We start from the raw sequence: 17,241 nt of genomic DNA on the forward strand, positions 1-17,241 counted from the left end.
TGCCTGAGCACCACCAAGAAATAAAAGAGTATTGATCAAAGGGAGCAAGTTGTTACTGTATCCCGATTTGTATGTTGGTTGATAATCTTCAAAGTTTGTATTAGGGCCAGATTTCTGGACTGTGGATGCTAATCAAATCAGATGCCCGTAGACCTTCTGCTTAGGTTGGGCATTACCATCTGTCATTACACTTTTCTTTAAAGTAAATTATTTACTTATTTTTATTGAATTGCTGTGAGATACAGTGACAAAACTTTCATGTTTGTATTTCAGTCATACAGTTATCAAGCACCCATCCCTCAACCAGTGACACTTTTTTTTTTCAAAGGCCCATCGGAAGATTCCCTCTCAGCATTGCTTCATAGATAGCTACAATGTTAGCCATAGCCTGAACTAGCACTCACTAGAGTGCTGTGAATTTTGATGGGACATGTGATTATCTTAAGAAAAATTATATTATTATTATTAGTATTGCTTTTTGGGTTACACCCGGCGATGCACATGAGTTACTCCTGGTTCATGCACTCAGGAATTACTCTTGGCAGTGCTTGGGGGACCAAATGGGATGCTGGGAATTGAACCTAGGTCGACTGCGTGCAAGGCAAACGCCCTACCCGCTGTGCTATTGCTCCAGCCCCAAAATTGTATTAATTTTAAAATACCATTTTTCAGGTTAGGGAGACAGGTTAGGATGCAGGCCTTGCATGTCTCCGCCCTGGGTTGATTGCCAAACACACGTGAACTCTTGAGCCTTACTCGGTGTAACCATAGAGGTCCTGAGCATTTCTGCTTTTGTGACTCGAAACAGCTGGTGTTACCTGTAGGAATTCTTGGTTTGTGAATCTTGTGGGGTGGGCCCCACTGGGCCTCCTTAGGACCATCATCATGAGTGCTATGTGCCTCCGGAAGTAACTCTTCCTTTCTCATTTGGCAGCATACCTCAGGAAGAGTCCTCATCTCCCTTTGGCTTCCATGAAAAGACATGTGTTTCTCCCAATTCTTTTTTTAGCTACAAGAGGTATATTCCGGAAACATTGAACAAGTCCATCAGACAGAGGAACCTGCTCACCAGGATGAGGATAAATAATGTCTTCAAGGATTTCCTAAAGGAATTTAACAACAAGACCATCTGCGATAGCAGTGTGTCCACACATGACCTGAAGGTGAAGTACCTGGCCACCTTGGAGACGCTGACAAAGCATTATGGAGCGGAAATATTTGAGACTTCCATGTTACTGATCTCAGCTGAAAATGAGATGAATCGATTTCATCCAAATGATGGTGGGAATGTTCTCTGCTATGAAGTGATGGTGACGGGTAATCTTGGCATCCAGTGGAGGCAGAAACAAAATGTGAGTGGTGAGAGGTAACTGGTGAACACTGACTGACCATCCTTTGTCCCAGAGTATTTCGTTTACCCTTCTGGAATAATATGTTTGCATGTCCTTCTGTTGCATGTCCAACCCCTTGACTGAGGTTATTTAGACCAGAGACCACATATCACCCTTATTTACTGCAGCTATGGGTAGAAGGTCTAAAGTTTCATTAAGATCTTCAGAAAAAGAGAGAAATAACAATAATAAAAGGGTATAATATGTAATAGTTTAATGTTCACAAATGTTTGCATAGTGCTGGCCACATACTAAGGTCTCTGTCTGCACTCAGTCATTCCTCCCCTCATAGAAAGGCTTTGAGGGGTTACTACCTTGTCCCTATGATAGATGAGCCCAAAGAGGCACAGAGATGTGAAGACACTTACACGGGATCGGAGCCAGTAAGTGCTGGTGCCAAGAATTGAACTCAGCCACTGGCTCATGAAAGAGGTACTCCCTCTTTCATGCTTTCTAAATGGAGCTCTGGCTCCCAGTATTCTGCCATTTGAAGCTTCTGGACTGAAATGTTTGTTGGAGTAGAGCAGAGTGGTTTAAAGTCTGGGTGACCTTGAAATCCTAGCACTGTTGCATGGTTACTATGGCCCCGGGGGCGGGGGTGACTTCACTTGCGTCTGCCATGTGGTCTTTTAGTTAATTCAGTTAAATGGAGAGACCTAACTCTCTGATCACAGTTGTCGAGAGAACTGTGTCATTCAGCACTCATCCTGTCACATAATAAGTGTCAAGTAAATTGTTGTAGTGGCTGTCACCACCATCATAGTTGTAAGTAATATTATTAGAAGCGAATGTCTTCTTTAGTCTCCTGAATTTCATTCTGTGGTATAGTCAGTGCCTGGCACTGAGTACTTACCCTGTCAGACATACTGTTACTGGGAACCCTCTCTTCTCTGAGAACCTTGTGCAAAGGGAGATCTCTTTTATGTATGAGGAGTAGGAGGGTCAGAGAGATACATACAAGGCAGGAGCTGGAGTGATAGCACAACGGGTAGGGAGTTTGCCTTGCGTGAACCAACCCAAGTTTGATTCCCAGTATCCCATATGATTCCCCTGAGCACCACCAGGAGTAATTCCTGAGTGCAGAACCAGGAGTGATCCCTGTGCATTGCCGGGTGTGACTCAAAAAGCAAAAAAAAAAAAAAAAAAAAAGAGAAACATACATGGCAAAGCCTGTCTTGCCACTGTCCTCCAGGCTCCTGGAGCACGGCCTTGTGTGGGCCTGCATTGCTCCTCACCTGCCGCCCGCTCCTTTCTGGAGGTTGGTGCTGCCTGGTTTGCCCCGACCTTCTACCCACACAAAATGTGAAAACCAACTCAACGCTGACCCTTTCGTGTATCTTATCAGGTGGTTCCTGTCGAAAAGGAAAAAAATAAACTGAAACGGAAAAAACTGGACAGTAAACACAAGAAGGATGAGGAGAAAAGCAAGATCCGGGAAGAGTGGAACAACTTCTGTTACTTCCCTGAAATCACTCACGTTGTCATCAAGGAGTCCGTGGTCAGCATCAACAAGCAGGACAACAAAAAAATGGTATGTCTGCTCCGGCAGTGGTTCCGGCGGGCCATGGTGGTGAGGGAGATGCTGGCAAGGGCAGCAGGGCAGGGCAGCTGGGCGATTCTGGGCAGTCTCCAGCCGTCTGCACTCCGCTGTCCCGCTGCCCCGCTCGGGTCTGGCACATGTGTCTGTTCAGGGAATGGAACCCCTCCCGTCCCCCTCCCCCAGATATGTTTCAGCTTCAGTATTTGATTCACAGAAGTTAGCGGGCTTGGGGGATAGCGTAGATCAGTGCCAGTGCCGTTCTCCACCCCCGGGCTCCTGTGCGGCCCCTCTGGGGTGGGTCCTGGGTGACCAGGTCAGTGGAAGCCTCACTTTGTCCTTGAGGAGAAAGTAGGTCCTCTTTGTGGTGTCCCAAGTGACTCTGGGCCAGAGAATGGGTGTGCTCACTCACTTCCTCTTTCCTGGGTCACTTGAGGACAGGGTGTAGATAGGCAGGCCAGTTTGGCAGGGGAAGTGGGAGTCCTGACAACTAAGCCGTTTGTGTCATGGGGTCATAGCTGAGGGTATACCCTGCTGCAGGATGACCACTAGGGACACAGCCGACAGCAGAGAACAGGCAGCACGCACAATACAGGGTGACCACCAGGGACATGGATGACAGCTGAGGACAGGCAGCACCCACAGTGCAAGGTGACCATCAGGGACACGGCCACAGCTGAGGACAGGCAGCAACCACAGTGCAGTGTCACCACCAGGGACACACCGACAGCTGAGGACAGACAGCACCCACAGTACAGGGTGACCATTAGGGACACGGCTGACAGCTGAGGACAGGCAGCACCCACAGTGTTAGATGTGGGTGCACCCACAGTGCAGGATGACTGCTCAGCAGTCCCCGGGGGTGGGGGTGCTGAAACTTGGTGCCAGAGAGGAATGTGGGGAGAGACAGGATCACACCATGGGAGCTGGTTCTCTTTGGGGACCTTTTTGGAAGGAGTTTTGACCAAATTAAAGACATTATTGCCACATCCTTTCATTCTGAAATGTTTTTCAGAAACTTTCTCCCTATCTTCCATGCAGTGGTCTGTGGTAGAGACTAGGTTCTCCAATAATGTGCACCAGGCTGAGATACTGAAAGTCACTTGACTGTAGACGGGACCAGAATAGGAGAATAAATTCTAGTTCACCAAACTAGTGGAATCGTACAGAATTTACAGAAGCAAGTTGCTGTATGAAAAAATTCTTTATAAATAGAGAAAGGCAGAATATATAGCAAGAAAATGGTATCAGTCAAAAGTTCTGAGGCATTGCTGATACCCCATTGCACCACATAAACATTGGAGATTCCACTCCAAAAAGGTGGGGTTCTGACCATTATATAAGGCTTTATATATATATATATATATGTTGTATATATATATAAACTGATGATATTACTTAATAGGGCTTTATGATTAGGTGGTAAAATATGTTAAGAATGCTTGCTCTTAAATGGTTTTTTATTTGCTTATGGGCCACTTTTGGTGATGCTCAGGGGTCATTGCTGACTCTGAACTCAGGGTAAGTTCAGGGGATGATGTGCAGTACCAGGGATCTGACCAGGATTGGCCACATGCAAGGCAAGCGCCTTTCCCCCATAACATCTTTCTGGCCCTCTGCCTCCCTTTTTAAACAGTACACATTGGCTTTACCAGAAATTTAAAGTAAAAATATAATGAAGGCGGGGAGTATGTATCATAGAGGTTATGGGGTGCTGGACCCTGATTCTATCACCAGGCAGCCTAGAGGCCCCAGCACTGCCCAGATGGCACCGTGGGTCTGAGCAGCACTGTATCCTTAGATGCTGACGTGGAATCTCTAATCCATTTTGCCAGATGTCACTCAGAGTGGCCTCTAGGTCCCCTCCTTGTTCCCCCTATCAAAGCTAAGAAGGAAAAAGTGGAAAGAGCCCAGCTTGCTGTTGGTCGGAAGATGGAGGGGCAGGCAGCTGCCATCCGTTCAGCAGTTCAGAGGTCTCAGGCTCTGTTTTGTCCTGTGTCCACGCTGAGGAACCGAGGCCTTCCAGGAGCCTGGGTACAGGGAGTTTGGCTCCATTTCCTGCGGCAAACCTGAGACTAAGGAGCAGATGAACGGAGGGAGGCTTGTGCGGGGTCAGAGTGCGAGGAAGTGCTGTTTTGCTTGCTGAGACCTTGTCTCGGCCTGGGTGCGCCTGGGGCACTGGCCCTGCAGCCTGGCAGGACCCTGACTGCTAGGCCGAGGAGAGGCAGCAGCTGGTTGGCAGGTGGTGGCAAGTCTGGTAGACAGAGTCAGACAAGGGCCCCTGTCCTCTAAAGCCAGATCTCACGGTGGCCCCAGGGCTGGTGGTGCTACCAGGCTGCAGTGCTGTGTCTAGAGAAAAAAAGCCTTCGCCTCCCTCAGACCTGATTGCTCTTTGCACACACAAATTCTTTCCCGTGCTGCGGCAAGGCACTTCCCGTTCCGACACTTGGCAGATGTCAGCCCTTCATTTTCGCACCACCCTGCCGAGTGGCTTAGGAATTAGCCCCATTTCAGAGGCGGAAGCTGTGGCAGAGAGGTTAAGGAACTTCAGGAGCACACTGCTGCTAGGTTAGATCGGAATTGCCATCATTTGAACTCTTTGGACCTTCGAGAAGGGAGATTGCCTATGCTTCACCATGGAAGTCAATGAAGGCACAGAATTGTTTGGAGGGATTGGAGAGGCGTGTGTGTGGGGGGTCTCCCAAGTGGTGCCCCCCGCCCAGGTGATTCTCAGACATCCAGGCCAGTTCATTTAGTGTAGGGGCTCAGGATGTACTGCTCAGGAGCCTGTCCTCTGTGCCAGTCCCTGGGCCCTCCTAGCAGTGGCCCCAAACTTGGTGATGCTTGAGGGACCATGTAGTGCTCGGGCTCAGGCACAGTTGACTGTATTCAAGGCCTGTGCTGTAACCCCTGTGCTACCTTTCCATCCCCCCGATTTTTGTGAGCATTGGTTAGCAACGCTGTAGGATTGGGGCACCGCTGAGGGCCTGGGGGTTGAGTCCAGGGAAGTGGCCCAGAGCGGGTGGTTCGCTCTACCATGTGTCCACCTCCGCGCCTCACTCCCGCTCCTCAGACCTGGGAGGGCCAGGCCCTTGATTCTGGGCTGCTGGTCTCTCATGTGACCAAACGGTGTCTCGATAGGTCTGTTCTTCCTTTTCCATGACATCTCCCACTTCCATTGTGACCGCTGCTGCTCTCAGGATTGAGTGCTTACGTGGCCTCACTCATATGTGGCTGGGTGAGGGCCTTCCACATTTAGCTGCTTGGTGGACGCTAGAGTTGCCATCCCTTCCCGCTTTTGAGCGATTCATGACGCTGGGCTCTCCTCCTTTCACGTCTCAGCAGCAGTCACAAGGCTCCGCTTCCATCCTGCCTGGCTGCTCTTTCCTGCCCTCTTGCCCCTGCACTGCTCTTTGTGAGACCCTCAGAACCGTTCATCCTACAGCCTCACCTGAAGCGGGGGACCTTCAAGAGGAAGCCCCTCAGAACCGTTCATCCTACAGCCTCACCTGAAGCGGGGGACCTTCAAGAGGAAGCCCCAGCCTGCCGTTCATGGCACACACAGCCTCCCACCGCTGCTGCCGGCGGCAGAGTCCTCTCATCTCTGCACCCGCACACACATGCACACAGACACAGATGTGCTGCCTCTCCTGTGGGGTTGAGATAAGAGATGGGACCGTGGGAGGTGCTTCCTGTTTGAGTGGGGGGAGCCGCAACTCACAGCCAGAAGAGCTTCACAAACAGCATATGAAAGATCTTCTCTGGGCACTTCCCATGGAGGCAGCTGCTGGCGAGTAGGCCTGTGACCTAACCGAGGAATGTCTTCCCTCAACAGGAGCTGAAGCTCTCTTCCCATGAGGAGGCCTTGTCCTTCGTGTCCCTGGTGGATGGTTACTTCCGGCTCACAGCAGATGCCCATCATTACCTGTGTACCGATGTGGCACCCCCGCTGATCGTGCACAACATTCAGAATGGCTGCCACGGCCCCATCTGGTTGGTCGAGAACCTCTACAGTTGGGGCCAGAGCAATAGTACAGCGGGGAGGGCATTTGCTTTGCATGCGGCCAACCCGGATTCAGTTCCCAGCATCCCATATGGCTCCCCAGGCACCGCCAGGAGTAATTCCCGAGTGCAGAACCAGGAGTAACCTCTGTGCATTGCTGGGTGTGACCCAAAAGGAAAAAAAAAAAGAATCTTCGCAGTTGCTTCCGGTGCTGAGAGAAGGCCCCGATACAGCTGGGGCCAGTGTGGCCACCACACTGACAGGCTGGAGGGATCAGTGGCAGTGGTCTTCTGTGGGTTCATGTAGCAGCTGTTTCTGTCCTGTGGGTGCCAGGACTGATGGCTCTCACAGAGGACCAAGATGAGCACCGTGGCTGCCGACAGAGGCATCTCTGTTCCTCTCTGATTCCTTTATTCGACATTGATCGCTCAGGGATTCACTTACTTATGGAGCATCTCCCCTGCGCCAGGCCTGCTAACTCCTGGAGGATCCACACCCTCCTGCAGTTGTAGCCGTGCTGCCAGGGGCAGAGGCGGCCTCAGGGCTGAGACGGGTCATGTGGGCGGGTGGGGGCCGGGAGTCCGCTCAGCCGCTCACACTGCCGCTGCTGTCGCCCCCAGCACGGAGTATGCCATCAACAAGCTGCGCCAGGAGGGGAGCGAGGAGGGCATGTACGTGCTGCGCTGGAGCTGCACAGACTTCGACAACATCCTCATGACCGTCACGTGCTTCGAGAAGTCCGAGGTCAGTTGCAACACAGGCGGGGCCGTGCCCGGGAGTGGGGCTCCCCACACACACACCCGGTTCTGCTTCTGGGGAAACTGGTGCCGGGCGGCCGCTGAGCTCCGAGCCTGCCTTCCTGCTGCTCGCCAGCCAGTGCCCGGTGCAGGGCCCACTGCGCTGCTGGGGGACACCACTGCCCCGTGTCCTAACTCAGAGGGCACAGACCCGAAGCTCTGCCTGCTTGTGATATCCACAGGACCATGCCAGTGTCCCGGAGGCTGGCCTGGCCTCAGTTTCCCCTAGGGTCAGCAGGTGGAGAAGTGACTGAGAGTTGGGAGCTGGGATAAGGTGTGAGTAGTCCTGAGAGTGGAGTTAAACCCAGAAAGAACTGATCTTGCCCCCACATACCCGCCCTGCCCTTGTTACTCACAAGAGTTTGAAAAAATTCACCAAATGGAGTGGGCGCTCATGCGTGCGTGCGCGTGTGTGTGTGTGTGTGTGTGGTGTGGTGCTGGGAGTCAAACTCAGTTCTTCCACAGACGAGGCTCCTCCCCCACTGAGCCGTACCCCCGGCCCAAGTGAATGGTTTTAAAGGGTGATCAGTTGAGAAGTTTTATATGAAGTAACATAGTCGTGGTTGTGTCCAACATGAAATGCAGGAACTGGGCTGGCAAGGGGCACGTGCGAGGGAATCAGTCAGGTGCATTCCCCAGGGGCCCCTGAAGGAGGGAAGACCTGGGGTCCCATGCAGCCATGGTGGGGAAAGACAGTGGCTGGAGGAGCTCCGTGCTGCCGGGTAAGGAGGTGAAGTCCCTGGGCCGCCCCCCACCCAGGGGTCACTGTGGCCTCACGCTCAGGCTGAAGCAATGGGATTAGGTGCCACAGGTCCTCTGGGTGTGGCCTGGCAGGGTGCCCAGCGAGGAGGAAGGGGACGGGGTTTCCCAGGCAGGGGGGAGTGATTCCAGCCTTCTGCTGAGACCTTCAGTTATCAGAAACGTGGGTGTCGGCACTGTGTGTGTCCTGCTTGGGCCTGGTTCATGCACAGACAGGCTTGTCCCACTGTCCCCTCAGCTCATGGGCACTGTGTTGCGCCGTCTCTTACCTGCATATCGGCCTTGAGCCTGAGAGGCGAGGGGAGGGCTGAGTCACCTCATAGGGAAAGCAGGCAGTGCATTTTTTCTCTCACTGTCTTAGCCTCTTGCTTCTTGGACAGATCTTACTGGGCCTCATTTTCAGCCATTAAAACTTTTTCCTTCAATTGTACACAGGACAAGTGCCTACCACAGAAGCAGGCCGGGAATCAGGAGGGAAACTGGGGACATTGGTAGAGGGGCAGCGGGTACAGGTGAAGGAATTAGTGTTGGAACATTGTACATCTGAAATTCGATCATGAATATACAAAATTTGTGATTACCAAGCTTGTGCCTTTGTAATTCAGGGTGATTTAAAAAAAAAAGTTTCCTTTGCCAAGGTGTCCCAGAAGGGAAACTTCTGCTTTAGCTTCCTCTCTGTGCCACTCCCCAACACTGAGTTCTCCACCAGGATAACACCACCCCCCCCCCCCCCACACACACACACACACACTCTCATCTGCTATTCTGGAACTGCCCTGCATTTCCTGGGGGCCTGGGGCTCAGAAGCGTCTTCGGGGCTTTCCCCTGGGTCCTGGCATTGAGGTGGCCTGACACGGTCACACCTCCCCACCCCGAGCACTGTCTATCCCCTCCAGCTGCCCCCGGCTCACAACCTGTTTCTTTCTGGATGGCAGGTGCTGGGTGGCCAGAAGCAGTTCAAGAACTTTCAGATTGAGGTGAAGAAGGGCTGCTACAGCCTGCATGGCTCAGAGAGCAGTTTCCCCAGCCTGGGGGAGCTCATGGCCCACCTCAAGAAGCAGATCCTGCGGACGGACAACATCAGCTTTGTGCTGAAGCGCTGCTGCCAGCCCAAGCCACGAGGTCAGTGTCCTGTTGAGGCCGGGGTTCCTCAAAGACTGGCGCCCGCCCACACTTTCTGGTGCTTTTCACTGAGCTCCGGGTGGTCCCTGACTGGAATCCCACTCCCAGGCACCCATAGTGTCTGGAAAAGCCCTCTATCTCGCGCAGCGCCTCTGCTAGGCTGCAGATGGCTCTCTGGGAAGAGGACGCCTGCTACTTGCTTGGTTCCCCTCACACGGGGCCTCCCGTTGCCCTGGACACGTCCTCCGCTAGTGAGCTGTATGCCAGGCCCTTCCTGCCAGGGCCCACGAGGGGGGTCTGGCCCGATCCCCCCCAGCGCGCAGCTGGGGTCCGACCTTAGGGCACTTGCTGTCCAAGCACTTTGAGCCATTAAACCATGCTCTGGGGCCCCATGGCTTTTTATCAAAGCGAGTTTGGACTCTGTGTTTGGCCTGTGAGTGGAGGGTAAGCACCAGGTTCTTCCTAAGTATGTGTTGAAATGCCTGTGACGGTGTCTGGTTCCCCTGTGCTGGGCTGCCCCTGGGCACAGGTGCTCGGCCCTTGCTGCTCTGTTCAGATTTGCCTCTCTCCTGCCCAGAAATCTCCAACCTGCTGGTGGCCACCAAGAAAGCTCAGGAGTGGCAGTGGCAGCCAGTGTGCCCCATGAGCCAGCTGAGCTTCGACCGGATCCTCAAGAAGGACATTGTGCAGGTCAGTCTCTGCCAGGTTCCTGCAGCGCTACCCCTTGGGGGTTTGAGGGAAGGAGACAGGGGAGAGAGATTGATTGAGTTCTTTTGGTGGTCCTGGGGTGTCTCCTGCCTACTACATGCTGACAGAGCACTTCGGCACTTAGTCTGGGTTCTGGGGAGGCCTCTAGGACGAGCCATCTGGGAATGTGGAGGACAGCAGGGAGCAGAACCGCAGATTTCAGGCTTGGGAGACCTCTGAGCAGAGACCAGTGTCCCACATGAGAGACCCAGCCCTCCTATTGTCACACCCGAGAGACCCAGTACCTCTAATGTTACACCCGAGAGACCTGCCCCCTAGTGTCCCACCTAAGAGACCCCCCACGGTGTCCCACCTGAGAGATCCCTCTCATAGTGTCCCATCGGAGAGACCTCCCCTCTTGAGTATCATACCCACCTGGGAGAACTCCACAGTGTCCCACCTGACAGACCCCACCCAGGACCATCCCTCCAGTTCCCCACCCAGGACCATTCCCCCCCCCCCCCCCGTGTCTTACCTGAGAGACCCACCTCCCAGTGTCACACCTGAGACACCCGCCCCATGTCCCACCCAGGAAGACCTGTACCCCTCCCCCCTCCCCCCGTGGCCTCCCTGTGGTCCTTTTGCCCATAGACCTGGAGGGGGCCCTCGTTTACCTTATTGGTACCCTGGGGACTGGACAGCAGTGGCTGAGAGAGTATGGGGGGAGTGAGGGGGACACTCCCACATTGATGGGCAGTGGGCAGTAGAGGCCTCTGGGGTGCACATACCCCAGGCTAAGTGGAAGAGCCGGCCATCCCCCTTGCCCTGGGTCGTGGGCAGCTTGCCAAGGTTGGGAAGGAGCCGCTCAGGGGCCGAGATGGTCTCCCGGCTGCGTGTGGTGTCCTCACTGAGGGGCCGGGAGCTGCTGGCCTTTGATCTCTGTCCCTTCCTGGGTGCCCCACTGAAGGCCAGCCCTTCCTGCCATGTTCTGCAGGGCGAGCACCTGGGCCGAGGCACGCGCACGCACATCTACTCGGGGACGCTGGTGGATTACCGGGACGACGAGGGCACGGCCGAGGAGAAGCGGGTCAAAGTGATCCTCAAAGTCCTGGACCCCAGCCACAGGGACATCTCTCTGGCAAGTGTCTTCCTTCTGGAGCCCCGTGGCTGGGGAGAGCCTGGGGTTGGACTTTGCTTTCCGGTCCCTGAATGGTCTGCTGGCCAGGATCCCTTTGTGCAAGGCAGAGAGCAAGCTGCCCCTCCCTGTGGGCCCTATTTCCCACCCTCTAGAGCTCTTGGGGCGGTACCTGGAGCCTGGGCGGGGTTGTACCTGTCTGCGCCCTGAATCTAGGTCTCACAGTCTAGGAAGGTCAAGCGAGAGGAGGACAGTGGCCTGAGGCCACAGCCCCTCCCGAGCAGCCACCCATGACCCCCCCTCCATCCCCGGTGCAGCGCTGCTACCCTCCTGAGACACCAGGGCGAGTCTAGCTGGGCCCTGTGTCCTCTGGTTTTTCCAGAGAGACCCAGCATGGTAGGCAGGCCAGACAAGCCAGGGGGAGCCGGCGCTGACAGGCGGTGCCATCCCCACAGGCCTTCTTCGAGGCGGCCAGCATGATGCGCCAGGTCTCCCACAAGCACATCGTGTACCTCTATGGCGTCTGCGTCCGGGACTTGGAGAGTGAGTATAGGCCTGTGACAAGGAGATTGGCCCGGGCAGGGTACAGGGTGCCCGGAAGCTGGCGGGTGCTGTGGCAAGGCTTCAGGCCTTTCATCTGCGGCTGAGCAGTCGCCTGCTTAAGCTAACAGTGGACAGCGACTGGCTGCCGTGTCCCCTGCTTGCAGGGCTGTGGGAGGTGTGGTCTGGGTTTACTGCCTAGAGAGGGGGGCATGCAGGAGGTGGCCCCGGGCCGGCTCTCAAGGGCAAAGGGAGCAGCTGACCCAGATGGACAGACACAGAGGGTCCTTGCGGGGCGTGTCTCTGCTGGCAGACATCATGGTGGAGGAGTTCGTGGAGGGGGGCCCTCTGGACCTCTTCATGCACCGGAAGAGTGATGTCCTTACCACACCGTGGAAGTTTAAAGTGGCCAAGCAGCTGGCCAGTGCCCTGAGTTACTTGGTAAGTGCGTGCTGATGCCAGGGGTTCCCTGGGAGCCAGCTGTGCTCGAGAGGGTGGTGGGAAGGAAACCAAGTGGCTGGTGGGGCCGGGGCTTGAGGCCTGACACGGGTGTCTGGGACGGGGAGATGGGCTTGTGCACGGGCGCCCTCGAGTGAGCATGGCATTGTGCTGAGGGCCTGGGCACTGCAGAAGGAGTAGGGTGCAGATCTGGTGAATTCTCCCAGAAGCCCTTGCCTCACTGTGGGAGCCAGTGTGGATGCCTGTGGGGACAGTACTGAGCCCCAGAGAGGCAGGGGCAGGCCGAGGGCCAGGGGCGGGCTGGGCATGTGGGAAGGGGAAGGCGGCGGGGCTGAGCTCTCCCTCTGGGTTCGCAGGAGGACAAGGACCTCGTCCACGGAAACGTGTGCACCAAGAACCTCCTCCTGGCCCGGGAGGGCATCGACAGCGAATGCGGCCCCTTCATCAAGCTCAGCGACCCTGGCATCCCCATCACGGTGCTGTCCAGGCAAGGTGGGCCTCGCGCCTGTCCCCCACCCTGAAGTTCAGGCCCGCTGGGAGCAGGGGCTGGGGTGGACCCTTCCTGGAAAGCCTCAGAAGAGGACTCAGTGTGTCAGAGAGCAGAGGGTCAACTTGCCCTGCCCTGCTCAGCGGCTGGGTGGGAGGAGAGCTGGGCTCAGTGTCCTGGGGCTGGCCTCTCACGGTCAGGGAGCAGTTGGGCCTCCGGGCCTCCCTTCCTGCCTCCGAAGGCCCCGGAGTGCGCAGCGAGCATCTGGGAGGCACCTGGCTGGAGTCTCAGGGGCTTCTTCAGCAGACATTTTTCTGACTGGGACCAGTGTGAGCCATTGCCGCCACACAGGGGCGGCTCTGGTGCCAGCGCTGGGCCAGTGCTGCAGGTGGCTCTGTCCTTGGCCTATAGGCCTCTTGCCCCCCGGCACTGAGCACCTGCTTCACCCATAATGCAGCCAGAGAGTGATACTGGACTGGAAGTGGCTACACGGCAGCAGGAACCAGGCCTGAATACCCAAGCTCCAGAGTGTGTGTCCGCACCAGACCGGGCCGAGTCCGTACCTGGTCTCTGGGGTGTCTCACCCAGCAGCTCTGGGGGCAAGCATGCCAGGGACCCTGTGCCCAGCCAGACTTAGTCAGGCCCTTGATAACCTGAATGGGTAGCAAGTCCGGATGCTCCATGAGATGGGCCAGCAAGATGTGGTGGCCATCCAGAGGGGCTGGGCATGCTGGGGCCGAGGGTGATGGGGGGAGGGTGATATCGCCCCTGGCCAGGGAGCGGGGAGCGGGCGGGCCTGCAGTGAGTAACAGAGCCCCTTAGGAATCTCCCCCCTCCTGTTCCCCCAGAGCCAGGACTGTGCTCCCTGCAGGCATGCCGGGGGCAGCGCAGGGCACCCCTGACCCTGATTGGGCTCTGCCTTGCAGGGCTCTACGCTTGGTTGAAATCCAGTGCGGATGCTTCCCTGGGTGCCCGTCAAAACGCGGCCCCTCTCTGCTCCCATTCCCCGGCTGTTGTTCCCCCCAGTGGGAGCGGCTGACCTGAGAGCCGGCACACGGGCCTGTCCTCCCTGTGGTCTCCTGCCTCCCGGAGGCAGCCTCCCGGGTGTCTGCAGCTGGGCTGGAGGTTTGGTGCTCAGGCTGGGGGATGCGGTGCTGCTCAGTGCCACCGCAGAGGGGTTTGCAGACCTCTAAGCCCACACCAGTGATGTGCAGGAGGACTCAAACCCAGGTTGAGCATATGTTGGGCTTGTGTCCTAACCCCTGCACTATTTCCCAGCCCCTGCCTGCTCCCATTTGGGGGGCATGTGGGGTGGCAGATTTTGAGGGGGCCATTCAATGCAAGGATGCGAGGATCAGACATGGGGCCTTGCCTCAGCTGACCCCTGCGCACTCCTCTGGCCCTCTGTCTTTGTGCTCATGGTCCTCGGCCCCCTGGGGGGGGCGGTGGTTGGCCTCCACCGGGTGCTCTGTTCAGGAGGCCAGAGGTCCAGAAGACCGGCAGCACTGACCCTGCTGGCTTGGGCCTGCTAGACACACACAGACAGACTCTCCGAGGCCGAACGTGGCTGCGGGTACTCAGAAGTGCCCCTGGAAACCATTTCTTGGTCAGCTCTTAGTTCTCGCTGATTCCAGATAGTTTTTTCCAGAGTGCATAGAGCGAATCCCGTGGATTGCTCCTGAGTGCGTGGAAGACTCCAAGAACTTGAGCGTGGCTGCCGATAAGTGGAGCTTTGGCACCACCCTCTGGGAAATCTGCTACAACGGCGAGATCCCCCTGAAGGACAAGACCCTGATTGAGGTGAGCGGTGATCGAGGCACTTTGGAGGCTGGGCCCTGGAGATGAGCCCGGCTAGGAATCTTCCCCGGCTTGCGGCTGTGGCCAGAACTCTTAAGTGCTGGAAGCCTCGGCTTCCTTCTCTGATTCGCAGGGTGGTGTGGGCATTACACCATGGGTGCCAAGGTTGGACATGGGCTGAGTGCTGAGAAGATGGTCCTGGCGTTGTGTCTGAGCAGTGAGGTGCCTCAGCACTGTGTCCCCACATGTGTACACGCACGCACATGCACCCACTCTTGCCCAGTGGCAAGAAGGCCTGGTTCTGGGTAAGAGCTCGGGCTACAGTAGACACACGGGTAGGAAGGGAGGAGGAGGAATGACCAGGGGCTGCTGACCACAGTCAGGATCCAGCCATGGTGCCATGTGTCTGCTACAGGGCAGCCAGGGCGGGGGAGGGGGATAACGGTGCACTGGGGGAAAGTCACTCTTCAAGTGGGAAAGGCCTTGGCGGTCAGACAGCTCAGGGCACTGGATTCCAGGTGTCGAACTCGGTGATGTGGAAGGCGGAGGTGTCATAGTGAGGTGCCAGCTTTACCACCCGTTACACGCCAGCCTGGCTTACCTCGGTGGTGTGCAGGGTAGAAGTGTCAGAGTGAGTTGGCCCTTGGGGATGCCTCGTCTGGAGCCATGCTGGCATGGCAGGTGGAGGCGAGACTGGGAGCTGGCAGAGTGCGGGTGGGTGTACCGCTCTTTGGGGTTAGTGTTTATGGATCAGCTGCTGTGTGCTGTGGGGTCTGGTAGGTTAGCAGGACCTCTCTCCTCCTGGGGTCAGGTCAGGGCACATGGGCATGTATGTCTCCCCACGCCTGTACATTTGTGCGCACTGGGATCGAACTTGTGGCTAGAAGCTGCCCGGCCCTGGCTGTGTGCTGGGGCTGATGGCAGGGCCGAGTCTCCAGCCATGTCCCGGCCCACGGCACAGCGAGCGGAGCACACACCCACACTCTGGGTACGGGTTCCAGACCAGAAACTGGAGGAATGTGGTTCCCCAAAGATTTGTTTCTGGTTGTTAATTATACTGCTCTTCTTCGTGCCAAGCTTAGTACCTCTCGTTTTTGGTTTTGAAATGTAAGTGATTAAAAAGTTGAACAGGATTTGAAAAATACAGAAACCCATGGTCATGAGAGCCCTGTCCCCAATTGTGAACCGTTTGGCATGGAGCCCGCCAGTCCGTTCGTCCCTCTTTTCAACAAAAATGAACTCATTTAGTTACACAAGTTGCTTTTTTTTTCATTTTCAGTTTTTTCTTTTTTTTTCATTTACAAAATGTTTTTTCGTTTATAATTGCTCTTTTCTCTGTGGGTCAGTGTCTGCCAGGTTTTTATGGATGTAAATGAGACTTAATTGTTTGGGGCCAGGGGGATGGCCCGAGGGCTGGAGCATATGCTCTGCATGGGGGAGCCCCAGGTTTGATTCCCCAGCCTCACAGAATGGCCCAGGAACAAACACTAACAGAGTGCTCTCATTAATCGCTGATGCCAGCTTTATCAGTTTGTGGCTTGAGCCAGCGTGGCTTAATCCAAACAAATAGCAGCGCTCGCCTCGGTGTGTTACTCTTGTAACTAATTTCCTATTTGGCAGGTGTTCTCAGGAGTCTCCGATTCTAATCCTGCAGGGAGTAGCTTTAAATATCAATCTTCATTTCTGAGTATTTCAATTACTGGAATTATGGAGCCCAAAGGGTTTGAAAAACCTGGAGGTTTGTATGGATGTCGCCAAACTGCCTTCAGGAAGTTTGTGGGATGAGCAGACGGCCTGCCCGGCCGGGCTCAATGCAAAACTGGACTCCTTGTGCTTCCCCTGTGAATCTGGATTATTATTGGGGGGAAGGTAGGCTCAACCCCGGTGGGCCACTTGCAAGATTAGCACCTAGACTTAATACTCTTCTCTGGCTGAATTTGGCTTATTTAAGTGTCAAGACTGTAACTCCCCCAAGCAGAAAAACATTGTTACATCGCAGTGACAGGCGTGTTTCTGAAATTAACTTTTAGCAGTGCTGGCTGTCCACTGTCTGCTGCCTGATGTCAGTCAGTGTGGAATTGGCAGCAGCTAACAGGGTGATATGCTCCCCCTCCTCTTTACAGAAAGAAAGATTCTACGAGAGCCGGTGCAGGCCCGTGACCCCGTCTTGTAAGGAGCTGGCTGACCTCATGACCCGCTGCATGAACTACGATCCCAACCAGAGACCCTTCTTCAGGGCCATCATGCGAGACATCAATAAGCTGGAGGAGCAGAGTAAGCAAGGCCTGGACTGTGGGCGCTGCCGCCGCAGGGATGCCCGGGAGCCTCGTTGCGGGGGCAGCTCCTCACCAACCTTGTCCCTCCCACTCAGACCCCGACATTGTTTCCGAGAAAAAGCCAGCCACCGAAGTGGATCCCACACATTTTGAAAAGCGGTTCTTAAAGCGGATTCGGGACTTGGGAGAGGCAAGTCCTGCATATCCCCTGCTGCCCACCTGCGAGAGGTGCTTGTTCCCACCCCAGGCCT

General features: G+C 55.4%; 1 protein-coding gene across 2 annotated transcripts in view; it reads left to right on the forward strand.

Annotated features, from left to right (window-relative positions):
* JAK1 (Janus kinase 1) overlaps positions 1-17,241 on the forward strand; it is a 111,430-nt gene that overhangs the window by 89,195 nt on the left and 4,994 nt on the right. For both annotated transcript variants that reach the window (XM_056122294.1, XM_056122296.1), the window contains 13 exons: positions 1,010-1,352; positions 2,737-2,922; positions 6,764-6,921; positions 7,552-7,675; positions 9,423-9,609; positions 10,187-10,299; positions 11,291-11,434; positions 11,887-11,974; positions 12,285-12,412; positions 12,787-12,922; positions 14,566-14,717; positions 16,838-16,988; positions 17,086-17,180. In XM_056122294.1, the coding sequence (XP_055978269.1) occupies positions 1,010-1,352; positions 2,737-2,922; positions 6,764-6,921; positions 7,552-7,675; positions 9,423-9,609; positions 10,187-10,299; positions 11,291-11,434; positions 11,887-11,974; positions 12,285-12,412; positions 12,787-12,922; positions 14,566-14,717; positions 16,838-16,988; positions 17,086-17,180 (2,005 nt within the window). The remainder of the gene's footprint in view (positions 1-1,009; positions 1,353-2,736; positions 2,923-6,763; positions 6,922-7,551; positions 7,676-9,422; positions 9,610-10,186; positions 10,300-11,290; positions 11,435-11,886; positions 11,975-12,284; positions 12,413-12,786; positions 12,923-14,565; positions 14,718-16,837; positions 16,989-17,085; positions 17,181-17,241) is intronic.

The sequence above is a fragment of the Sorex fumeus genome, unplaced genomic scaffold (assembly GCF_029834395.1).
Source record: "Sorex fumeus unplaced genomic scaffold, SorFum_2.1 ptg000045l, whole genome shotgun sequence".
Lineage (NCBI taxonomy): Eukaryota > Metazoa > Chordata > Mammalia > Eulipotyphla > Soricidae > Sorex > Sorex fumeus.